Source organism: Bos javanicus, chromosome 17 (genome assembly GCF_032452875.1).
Source record: "Bos javanicus breed banteng chromosome 17, ARS-OSU_banteng_1.0, whole genome shotgun sequence".
In the NCBI taxonomy this organism is placed as follows: Eukaryota; Metazoa; Chordata; class Mammalia; order Artiodactyla; family Bovidae; genus Bos; species Bos javanicus.
The window spans coordinates 70,779,199-70,791,988 of NC_083884.1; the positions used below are offsets into that span (position 1 = coordinate 70,779,199).

The window sequence follows — 12,790 nt, forward strand, 5'->3', positions numbered from 1 at the left end:
GAAAGGGCCCAATTCTTCTCCATGACAACGCCCGACCACATTTCGCACAACCAACGTTTCAAAAGTTGAATGAATTTTGCTAAAGTTTTGCCTCATCTGCAATATTCACTGACCTCTTGAACATTCACTGACCTCTCACCAAACGCCACTTCAATCATCTTAACAACTTTTTCCAAGGAAAACGTTTCCATGACCAGCAGGAGGCAGAAAATGCTTTCCAAGAATTTATCAAATCCTGAAGCACAGATTTTTACACTACAGGAATAGATCAATTTATTTTTCATTGGCAAAATTGTGTTGATTGTAATGGTTCCTATTTTGATTAATAAAGATTGTGTTTGAATCTAATTATAATGATTTAAAACTCATGATCTGAAACCACACTTACTTTTGCACCAACCTAAAGACACAAAATAGGAGCAGCTGCCCCTGGACGGCGCAGGTACGAACTGCACGGGTCCACTTATAAGCAGTGTTCTCAATAAATACGCATTACAGAACTATGCAAATGGAGGATACGGAGCCACGTACCCCAAGGGTGGCCTGTAAAGTTACAAGCACATTTCTGACTGCTGCAGGGACGGAGGTTGGTGCCTTCAATTTCTACATTGTTCAAGGGTCAACTGTATATCCGTTTAAAAACAGAGATAGACAGGAAGTGAATACACAAAAACTAAAGCCCACGATTACGCAACAAGTCATCTAGTGAGAAGGAGGGGGAATCAAGAGTGTCCTCCCTGTTTTCCAACATTCTGTCAGAGCATTAACATCATCTCTGTCATTTACAAGAGAATGAGACTGATTTACAGACAGGGGCCGCCACCACTCAACCGGGAAAGGACAGCCTTTTTCAACCAACAGTGCTGAGCACACCAGACATCCACGTGAATGAAGTCAGACACTGACTTACACAACACAAAAAACAACTCCAAACGGATCAGAGACCTAAACATCAGACCTAAAGCCGTAAAATTCTTAGAAGAGAGACTTCCCTTGTGGTCCAACGGTTGAGACTCCACGCTCCCAATGCAGGGGGCTGGGGTTCGATGACACACGCGATGGGGCCACTCAGCTGTGCACACCCAGAGCCAGTGCTCCTCCACAAGAGAGACCAGGATGAGCAGCCCAAGTGCCGCCCCACTCACCGCAACGGAGAGCCCGCACAGCCAACAACAAATTTACAGAGGAAGAGAGCGCAAGCAGGACTGACTTCAGCCCAGCTCTTCCAGGCCTCTCGCCGCACTGGGCCGCTCTGCCCCCATGTCCCGTCACTGTCCGGAGCCCAGAGCTTATGAGCTAATTCAACCCTGTCCTCTTTACAGACAATCGTCTTTCAGGTACTGACTCACAGGTGGCAGAATTCCAGTTATACAAACAATGGATGCTAAAAAAAACCACTGACGTTGGTCTTTTGTGAATGAGGAAGCAGATTTCTTCCACACGCAGATTCTCTTGGGATTCCTTGGAAATGAGTGGGGATTTCCTGAAAGCAGGTGAGCAGGTCACAGGGTGGCTCAGCCTGACAGATGCTCAGGGTCAGAGGGAAGAAAGCTTGAGTCTAACACTCCAGTGGGGTCATGGGTCACAGTCTCACAAGTATTTCACTAGTTGGAAGGAGAAGGATATGTTTACACAGGAAACCACCAACAACAAATACGCAGCGTTCAGCATACTTAAAAAGTGTGACTAACACACTATACAATGACCCCTCACCAAAAGGAGTCTGGAGTATGTGACCCCAAAACAGAAAACTTGGAAAGTGATCTGTCTGAATCCACACAGCTACTAAGGCGCACAGACAGAACCAGCCTTCAGGACTTGAGACCCTGGCTGCCAGGGGCAGCCTGGCCGGATTAATGATATGGGGAGGCTCACAGGGAAACCCACACACATCACCCCAAATACCATCAAGTCTCTGCTTTCACAGGTCAGGGTCTACTCACAGTGCAGGTATTTCATTTGTTAAATTAAGGGTGAAAAGAAACCAATTTTTAAACTCACACCTTTATACTCAATTTCAGCATTGACGGAACGTCCACTAGGAGTCAGGAGCGACGCTGTGCCGCGGGAAGCCCAGGTGCCTTGAGTTCATCAGGCGTCCCTTGACCGCAGCCGTCACTCTGTGACACCCAACCACACCCTCACTTCCCAGCCCAGGAGCTTTTTGAGCAGTAATGGTAAAGAGACTGGACGGCTGCAGTCTGGTTCCTGGTGAGAACGTATCCACATCACACAAGTCCAACCCTTCTGGCCCGTCCTCAGACTGAGGAAGCATGACGGCCAGGACGCCAGCCCCAGGGGAAGGCATGAGCTCCCAAGATTTCAAGAGGCCTTGGGAAGACCAGGGCTGAGTCTGAAGACAGAGGGAAGCCTGACACGACTTCTACATCGCCCCAAACCCACTGGAGACATGAGCTCCAAGAAAGCACATTCCGCTTTCTCAGACGGCTTAACTTCGGGGTGATTTACGGAGGGACAGGAACTGTGCTCTGGGAGGACACAAGGCGGCTCCCCGGTTCCTACCTCCCAGTGACCAGCAAGCTTGGGCGGGACGTCCAAGCCCAGCTTCTCCAGCTCTCGCTCCCGGTACTTCTCGTACTGCCGGTACCCTGCATACCCGCCACCCGTGGCGACCAGAATGGGCAGGGGGCGCAGCAGGGACGAGGTGCGGGCAGGGGCCGTGTGGACTTTCCTGGCATCTGTAAAAAAACAGGAAAACGTTGAGCCAGGAGAAGGGACAGCACTGAGTCATGCAAACACAGCACCAACAGGAAGGGTGGGACAAGCCCTCAGGAAAGCTGACGGGACCCCAGAGATCTGACGAGCAGGAGCAGCCCTGAGTCACTGCGGAGACGCTGCTGCCTCCAGAGTCTACCTAGTTGGGGACTCATGCGTCTTCCCCATGAAACAACGATGTACCTCGACTGCCACCACAGCTACATAGTTTAAGATGAAAACGTCAAATGTAAAGAGATCAAGAAAAGTATCCCAGGGTGCCCTGCTGGCTACCCACAGGGCCAGACAGGGACAGGCTCTCTGATCTCACTTTTATGACCCAGACCCAGTTCTGACTGGACAGCAGTATTCTTTCAAAGGCAAAATCTCATAAGTTCTTACAATTCAACAATAAAAGACAAATAGCCCAATTAAAAAACATACTAAGGGCTTTCTTCATGGCTCAGTGGTAAAGAATCTGCTTGCCAATGTAGGAGACACAGGTTCTCTCCCTGGTCTGGGAAGATCCCACATGCCAGGGAGCAACTAAGCATGTCCGTCACAACTGTTGAGCCTCTGCTCTAGAGCCTGAGAACCAAAACTGAAGCCTGCCAGCCCAGAGCCCGTGCTCCACGATGGAAGACGCCACCGCAGTGAGAAGCCCGTGCTCACCACAGCCAGAGAAAAGCTCACGCAGCAACAGAGACCCGGCACAGCCAAAAATGAGTAAACAAAAAAATAAAAACATACTATGGATATGAACAGATGTTTCTCCAATAGGAATGGCCAGAAAGTACATGTAAAGATGCTCAACATGCATTATGGGTTGAATCATGTCCCCCCAAACCAGGTGGCTCCATGGTAAAGAATCCACCTGCTAATGTAGGAGCCACAAGAGACTTGAGTTCAATCCCTGGGTCGGGAAGATCCCCTAAAGTTGGAAGTGGCGACCCACTGCAGTGTTCTTGCCTGGGAAACCCCATGGACAGAGGAGCCTGTGGGCTACAGTCCAGGGGCCACAAAGTCGGAGACGACTTGGTGACTGAGCGCGCACACACACAAAATTCATATGCTGAAGTCCCAGCCCCAGCGCCTCTGTCACCTTTCTTGGATAGAAGGTCTCTACAGAGGCAATCAGGTTAAAATAAGGTCCCCACAGTGGGCTCTAATAATATGACTTGTCCGCTTACAGAAAGAGAAAACCTGGAGACAGACACGCATACAGGGAGAAGACCATCTGAAGACAAGGGCAGCGAGGTGAAGGCAGCAAGTGAAGAAGACTGCAGCACAGTGAGAAGAGGGGTTTGGATTTTTTTGTTTTTCTTTTTTTCTGGCCATGCCGAGAGGTTCGTGGGGTTTTAGTTCCCAGACAAGGGATTGAACCTGGGCCCTTAGCAGTGACAGCTTCAAGTCCTAACCACTGGACCGCCTCCCTGCTGTTTCTTTTTTTAATGAGCAAGTATGGATGTCATTAATCTCTTCTATCTTCTGATTATTCCTAAAGAACCCTTACTACTTAAACTAACTAGTCTACCTCTGACCAGAAAAACTTGTCAGAAAGCAAGAAACAGTTTTTTCCCTCTTTCTGGATTGTCTGGTGAGGAGAGACCTGCTGTACGCAGCCTCACGGCACTTAGCCAGCGGCCCAGGCTGGCGGGTCACACCCTCCTCGGCGCTTTGGCTACACCGGTCCTTGCTTCAGTTATAGGTCTCTTTCTCTACCGGCTTTCTTTACTCCTCTAACAGGAGGCAGTAAGCAGAGGGTGCCCTTCACTCCTGATGCCTCCCCGCTGTGTTTGTCACGTTATAAAAGCAGTTTTTCTGCAGACCTGCGACATTCTGACTTCATTTCTGAGGCTCCCCTCCATCCTTCAAGTGAGTCTTACATGTTCCCACGCGCAAGTCCTACTTAAGTAACACCCAGATGTGCTCCTATTTAACTACCTTAATAATAAGCTTTTTGTTTTTATTCTCATTAACCATCTCATTTTATTCCCAAGGTATGATTACTTGGCAGTCAAAAACAGCTTTTGGTACAGCAGAATAAAAAGGGTATCTAGATAATAAAAACAACGCACATTTTTGTACAGATTTAAACAGCTGCTTAAAAGAGCCAAAAAGTTCACAACCCAGTGCTGAGGTGGGTGTGGGGAACCGATGTACTCATGAGCCTTTTCTGCTCAGGAGTGTAAACTGGGACAACCCTCTCTGAAGAGCAATTTGGTCTAAATACCAAGTTATAAAATACACAGACCTTTTTAGTCAGCAACTCTAAGTCACCAAGTTTATCCTGAGGATGCATAAAGATACGTTACTACAGAACTGTCTGTAATAGAAAAAGAGTTCAGTTCAGTTGCTCAGTCGTGTACAACTCTTTGCGACCCCATGAACGGCAGCACGCCAGAACTCCCTGTCCATCACCAACTCCCGGAGCTTACTCAAACTCACGTCCATTGAGTCAGTGATGCCATCCAACCATCTCATCCTCTATCGTCCCCTTCCCCTCCCGCCTTCAATCTTTCCCAGCATCAGGGTCTTTTCCAATGACTCAGTTCTTCACATCAGGTGGCCAAAGTATTGGAATTTCAGCTTCAACATCAGTCCTTCCAATAAGTATTCAGGGTTGATTTCCTTTAGGATGGACTGGTTGGATCTCCTTGCATCCAAGGGACTCTCAAGCGTCTTCTCCAACACCACAGCTCAAAAGACTAGAAGCAACTTCAATGTCCAACACTAAACGGTACAATCAAGTGATGGAACACCACACATGCACCCAGTAAAGATAATCGGATAACAGCAGCTAAAGCTTCAGTGGTACCTATGTGCCAGGTACTCTAAGCACCTCACAGGCACAATTCCATCTGATCCTAACGACAGCCCTGTGAAATAGGTGCTGTGTTTGTGTGAATTTACTGATGAGTGAACTGAAGCCGAGAGGCCGGCACCGTCTCTAAGTGCTACTTGTGCTTTGCTTAGTCGCTCAGTCGTGTCCGACTCTTTGCAGCCCCACAGACTGCAGCCCACCAGGCTCCTCTGTCCATGGAATTTTTCAGGCAAGAATACTGGAGTGAGTGCCATTTCCTTCTCCAGAGGATCTTCCCCACCCAGGGATCTAACTCACATCTCTTGAGCCTCCTGCATTGGTAGGCAGATTCTTTACCACTGTGTCACCTGCGAAGTCCAATCTTTTGTAAGTAGTAAATTGCTACTTACTTGTGGAAAAGGTTCTCAGAGGTGGCTTCCTCAAGGACTGAAGGAAGTGGCTCAAGGCAGCATCTTCACAGTGAGGACGCCTATAATCAAGCAAAAAGGAGTCGTTAAACATTTTTTTAATTAAAAAAAATTAGAGGATCAACTGCCAAAATTTGAATACAATCTATAGAGTCAATAATACTATTGCATCCACTTAATCTACCAGTTGTGACCACTGCACAGGACTGCCGTTTTGTAAGAAAATGTCCTTATAGGAAAAGGGCTCAAACAGTTAAAGGGAAAGGGGCACCAAGTGTCTCAGCAGAAAGTGTACACATATACACACTCACAGAAAGAGACAGAGGGAGAGAAGGGGGAGTGATAAAGCAGATACAGCTGAACAGGGGAGTCAGAGCACAGGGTATTTGGAAATTCTCTGTACTATTTTCATATCTTTTCTGAAGTCTAAAACTTTTTCACAAAAGAATTACTCTTAAGACCATAATAAGCAGTCAAGCTGCACTTATACAAAAAGCATACGTTTTTTCACCACAAAAGAACAGCTGTACACAGCCTTGTAGCTTCTAACTCCTATTAATTAAAGAACCTAATAAAGTGCTGAAATTTTAAATGTTTTGCTTTTGGGCTGTGCCACGAAGCCCGCAGGATTGAACCTGTGCCCCAGCAGTGGAAGCACAGGGTTCTAACCACAGGACCACCAGAGAATACCCTGAATTTTTTAACTTTATATGTTTACCCTGGGGAAAGAATGACGCAAACAAATCAGGCTGAGCTACTCTAATCTACTTTGAGTCTGGAAGGCTCAACTTGTTTGGAATTTTTAAATTATTATTTGTGGCTATCTTGCCACAAAAGCTACTTTCACAGGGTAAAAGGGTTTTCAAGCATTCTGAGAAAAAATATGACCATTTTCATGGCTTCAAGCTGTAAGGAAATGGTATTTTATTCTTCGTCGCTCTTCATTTCCTCTTTACTTAGGGAAATAGGACACATCCCCAGTGCAGTAAGTGACTGTGCGAGCAAGGAAAGCATTAATGAATTTTTAGTAAACAACCGGCTCTCTCCTTAATCAAAGAGCAAACAACCCACCTTCAATTCAGATAGCACTTCAGTTCTCCCAAATACTGACCTGAAATCTAAAGTAAAGAAACTACGTCCTTGTTAGTAAGGGTTTCTTTTTTTCCTTTGGAGTCTTTTATGAAAGTATAAATTTACTCTATTATAAATGTCTAAACTGCTATTTTTGTGGAAAATAGAATGGCATTTATGACTTTCATACAGTAATATTTACATTCATGGATTCTTAGTAGTTATGTCTTACATAAATATCCTGTGAACATTATCAGATTTAAACACCTTCATTTACTCCTGTGAAATTTCCTTAATGACACTCTCGCAGCTTGGTGCTAACAGGGTGACTCTGATTCTCCTACAGGCAAGCAAGATCTGCATGCAGAACAAGTCTGGGACCTTGACCATCACCACCCCCTCAGAGGCCAGATGGACGGACAGCTACTGACACAAAAGAGGGAGTGTTGCAGTAGGTGAATGTCCTTTCAGAGTGCACAATGCTCATCTCTCAGACTGGACACTCCCACTGCAAAAGCAAGCGCCTGAGACTCTGCTTTCCCAGTGGAATTAGAGCCAGCGCTGTACGTTCTGACTGAAGGCTGCATTGTTGCGTGGCACACACTGCTGCACTGTGCATTCCAGAACTGCTGCTGAGCCCCCAACTCAAAGAATGCTTGCAGACTGTTGAATAAGGCTTTTTCTTCCCTCCCCCCGGGGTGGGGGGCGTTGGTTAGGGGAGATACAAGTGGGAGATCGTGGTTTATCTACTGTAACCCAATGCACAGCACCCAGGTAGCTGGTTTGCATTCACATCTTCCCAAGAACAATGTCAAGGTCTCGCCATCCACTGCTGCAGCCCTAGCTCCTGGAACAAGTGCCTGGCAAATAGCTCGTTGCATCAGATTGTCTTTCATCCCTGGGTCATTCTTATTCTCATATCAACACCACACTTTTTCTGATCTTACAACACTGCCCACGCCACTGCGGGCGCGCAGAAAGAGCAACGTTCGCTGCCATCACTTCCTCGCCTTCCTGTCTCTCTTAATCCCACTCAACCGGGCTTTTGTCCCCACCACATAGTCTCCTGCCAAGGTCACCTCTTCCACGCTGCCAACCCCTACTCACATTTCTTGGACATCGTGTTATTTGACCTCTCAGCAGCATCTGTCACAGGTGATCCCCTTCTTTTTTTTTTCCCCCTCCAATTGAGGTATAACTGAAATGTAACATTATATTAGTTTCAGGTGGAGGATATTATTCCCTATTTGTATATATTGAGGAAGGATGCCCACAATAAAACTAGTTAAACATCCCTCACCACACGTATTTGCAGATTTTTCTTGTGATGAGAAGTACTCTCTTAGCAACGTTCAAATACACAAGACAGTCCCAGGAGCTGCAGTCCCCACACCGTGCCGTGCGTGCCTGGGACTCAGGCGGTTTTAACTGGGAGTTTGTCTCTTTCAATGCCTGCCTTCACACCTTGCTCTTCTTGAAACACATAGAGCCTTTGGAGCCCTGATTTTCCTCCTGTCTGTCCAGTCTCCCTAACTTCAAACAGCTGCCATGCCCAAGGCTCAGACACCTGCTTTGTCCAGGCTGTCGCCCTAGAGATGTTCACCCAGTCTGGTTTTAAACAGCCAGATGCAGAGGACTCTCCTCACTGCTACTTCAGAGACCTCCAGACCATATTTCAACCTGGTACCCAACATCCTCACTTTGAAACGCCTCAAACTAAGTTTGTCCAAAACAGAATTCCCAACCCTCCCTCACTCCCCTTCAACGGCTCCATCCCCCAGAGCTGTCCATCTGTGGCAGAGACTAGCCAGCCGGTTATTAAACCCACTTCCTCTGCCCAACAGATGAGATTTCCTAGAAGTGAGTTCTAACCACTGTGAGAACCATTCAGACTTCCCAGGTTCCCTCCTGGCCTGTTAGATGGAGACAAACATGCAGATCCTGGGCAGCCATGTGTTACGATGGCAAGAGATAGGCCCTCAAATCACAGTGCCTTCACGATGAAAAGCAGCCTGGGCTTATATGATAGAGACAAAAACTTTCACTGTGTTAGTCACCAAGATGCTAGAATTTACCTGTTACCACACCAACACTGCTATAATTAATACACCATCCCAGAAAAAAGGCACCACAACTCCCCCAGTGCACAGGCTGAAACCCCAGAACTCCTCTGCAAGTCCTTTCTTTCTCACTGTCCATATTCAATCCACTGACAAGGCACGAAGCCCCCACTTTCAAAGTACACCCTCATCTGCCTACTTCTCTTCTGGCCTGAGCCACTGGGTCTCTGCTGAAGAGCTGCACTAGCCTGGTCTCCCTGCTTGGCCTCCGTGTCCCATTCATCACAGAACATCCAGACTGACCTTTTCAAAACAGACCCTACAGAAGTGGCCCTCTGAACCCCAGACCTCCTGCTACTTCCCCTCTCCTCATGCATCCACCCCCTTGCACACCCACGCCTCTGCATGTGCTGTCTGCTCCGGGGGGCACACCCCTCCAGCTCAGTCCCTCCTCACTCAATTCTCTGCTCAAATGCTTCCTCCTGACCACAAGCCCAAGAGTTCTCTCTCTGGAGCACTAACTCCTTAATTAACGTCCTTTATTTTTCTTCTCACTACCTGAAATGAACTGATTTTATATATATTCACGTATTTCTGTCTGTACTTGTCGACAAACACAGGGGTTTGTCTGTTTTCCCCCTAGACCTCAATCTCAACAGCGAGATTAAGCATCAGAGAAATGAACGGCTAGGTTCAATCACATGTACCTTCTGTATGGTAAACCCACGTGTACCTCCTGCAAGCAGGCAATTAAAGCCCACTATTAAGCACTTAAGTCTGACCCTGGGGCTCAGATCTCCATTCCGCCACTTGTTAACTAATTCTAAGCCTCAGTTTCTCCACCTCTAAAAACAGGACCCACCTCATTAGGAGTAAATGAGACAATCACATAAAACCTGAATCCCAGGCCCTGGTACCTAGCTACATATCACTCTTATCAAAAGAACACAAGTGAGGTTCAGCTGGCACATGGGGTGGCCGCACCAACTGTGACCACTGTTCACCCTAACTGGTCTGTGTCCACACTGTCAGAGTTTTAAACTATTTTATGATTTACTTATTATTTTTGGCTGTGCTGAGTCTTTGCTGCTGCGAAGTTCTCAAGCTGTGGGGAGTGACAGCCACTCTCTGGTTGTGGTGCTCGAGCTTCCAATTGCAGTGGCTCCTCTTGCTGCAGAGCACAGGCTCTAAGACTCGGTAGTTTCGGCTCTCTGGGCTCCAGAGCACAAGCTCAACAGCTATGGCACGTGAGCTTAATTGCTCCATGGCATGTGGGATCTTTCCAGAAGAGGGGTCGAACCCATGTCTCCTGCATTGGCAGGCAGATTCTTTACCACTGAGGCACCAGGGAAGCCCAGTTTGAAAATATTTTTAACATCACCTCTGGTGGTAACACTAACTATAGTCCTTATGTCCCTCCTGCTTTTTAGAGCTGTGAAAAGTTCTCCTGAAAATGAACTGGCAGGTTTCTTAAGGCCTTATTCCATGTTCTATCTCGTATTATTTAGCCATATTCCCTCTCTCTTCCACTAAACTGTAAAGTTCTTTCAATGCAAGGCCTGTATCTTTTAATTCCTCTCTTTTCTCCTGCCCTCCCCCCTCACCCCGGCACTGTAGTTGACAGTGGCAGGAATGTCATAAATACTCCTGAAGGAAGGTCTTGCACAACCACGCACCCCCTAGGCACTAGGTTCATACGTGCCTGAACCAAAGAATCGTCCAGAGCACCCATAAAAAATACAGTTGCAAGGGCCCCAACCGACACCTACTGAGCCTGAATTTGGCAGCATTGTGGGGATATACCTGGGAACCTCTTTTACTAATAAACACCCACTCCATTCTTTTATCAAATTTAGGAAACATGGTCCTAAATTATCACTTATAATTACTTTCTCTATTTCTCACCTGTCACATATCACTCAGTTACTGGAAAACTCTGCAGTATGAGGCTTTCAAATATATGTCTCTCAAACAGACACTGCTTTACTTAAAAATCATGGAAATGTTATCTTTTGGGGGTTTTTTGCATCTCAATATAGTTTCCATCTGGATATGTAACAGCTTTGAAAACTGAATTACTGTACCCAAATCCTCACCCCTCCTACCCAGTGGCCCTAAATCCAGTTGTATCTACCTATACGGGTACTAAAGTTTCGACTTTTTTCCCTTTTTAAAAGATAGTGGGTGAAGTCACCTTCCTCACCATCGTTTCAAAAAACAAAACAAAACAAAACAAAAACAAAAACATGAGGGTCATTTTTTTAGTCTTTCCAACTTATGACACATTTTACTACTGACTCGTAAACAGCACACCTGGTAACAACATTAAAACCAGAGACCCTCTTCTTCAAATCCTAACAGTTATCACCACACTGTGGAGCCCTCTCCTGAGAAGTTACACCACTTCTGAGTAATTAATAATAGAAGAGGGAAGCTCTCCTAGCCAGGGCAATGGCATTTTCTGTTCCCTCTCTGTCCGAAACCAGTGTCTCTACTTCCCAAAATCACAGCGCAAGCCCTCGTCCACGCTGACAAAATGAAGCCAGTCCGAAACACAAAAGTTGCGGGTCTCGCAAACCTTAGCTCTTCGAAATGACACCGAGCGACAGATTCTAAGTTACAGCAACCAACATTTTAATCCATTTCCCCAGAGTCCAAATGCTCCCATGCTAGCTCTTACATAAGCTACTTCGAATAATGAATGTCCTCACGGTGGGCAGCCTGAAGGAAAGGTCCCTGCGTGAGACACAGAGGTACCTGGGAAGGAGTCTCACCTCTGCTGCTACCTGGCTGGGTGGAACTGAGCAAGTCCCTCCGTCTATCAGGGCCTCGACCTCGCCAAAAAGAAAGGGCTGGATTTATGACCCCTCTAACAATCTAAGAGTTGACAGTCACCAGGGTAACCGAGACCCTATTTCCATCATGGACTATTTTGAGATTACGGAATCCTATCCTCTCACTTCAGAGTCCAAGAATCCAAAATGAAAGCCGCCCAACTCCAGCTCCAGTGCTCTTCCCACATCTCGGCGCCCCTCCCAGCAATACCACTCCCAGAGAAAGAAGCGTCCAGCCCTGCCTCGGCTCTAGTGGTGGACACGCAGCCCATTTCACCTGGTTTAGTGGGTGCTTTTTGTTTATATTTTTGTTTTTTTGTCCCTTGTGGAGTGGAAAGGACAAAGAGAGAGGTTTAGGCCAGATTCGGACCGTCCTAGGCGGAGGCAGTCGCACCTGCGCCCGAGCTCTAGGTGAAGGTGAGTGGCTCCGTCTCCACTCGAGCATTCCTCAGGGCGAGCCCGCGACAGAGAAACGACTCCTCTCTCTAGACCCCTGTTTGGCTCGGGCCGTCCCTCGCCCCGAGGCAGGCTCCCCAAACAGTTGTACCTGTTCCGCCACGCGACCCCGGGCAGCCACCTCAGACATCCCTGCCCCACGGACGCCGCCATCTTGTCTCCTCCTCCTCGGCGGGACACGCCCCCCCCTCTTTTATACGCGGGTCGCACTCATGTGACGTAACGAGTCTCGAACTCTCGGGCCCAATGAAGAACGCAGAGCGTGTGGGGGGCGGGGCTATGTGTCTAAGGTCCTTCGCCCGCCCCTTTAGGCACCTGCAGAGCCGGGTCGGGTAGGTGAGCAAGGTGGCTGCGCCTACTGTGCTAAACCTGGACCTGGGCGCCGGGTTGCCAGTTCTCCTTCCTCCCTCTGACGTGCGTTTC

General features: G+C 47.5%; 1 protein-coding gene across 3 annotated transcripts in view; it reads right to left on the bottom strand.

The window, feature by feature from the left end:
- The window catches only part of PISD (phosphatidylserine decarboxylase), a 27,551-nt gene extending 14,818 nt beyond the window's left edge, over positions 1-12,733 (bottom strand). Inside the window, exons 1-3 of one of the 3 annotated variants that reach the window (XM_061385464.1) lie at positions 12,459-12,733; positions 5,929-6,008; positions 2,524-2,699 (exon numbers count right to left, since the gene is read on the bottom strand). In XM_061385464.1, coding sequence (XP_061241448.1) covers positions 2,524-2,699; positions 5,929-6,008; positions 12,459-12,520 — 318 coding nt within the window. In that variant the 5' untranslated portion in view covers positions 12,521-12,733. Of the gene's footprint in view, positions 1-2,523; positions 2,700-5,928; positions 6,015-8,124; positions 8,216-12,458 lie in introns of those variants that run through there. The other 2 variants (XM_061385465.1, XM_061385463.1) reach the window with 2 other exon arrangements.
- Between the last annotated feature and the right edge of the window lie 57 nt (positions 12,734-12,790).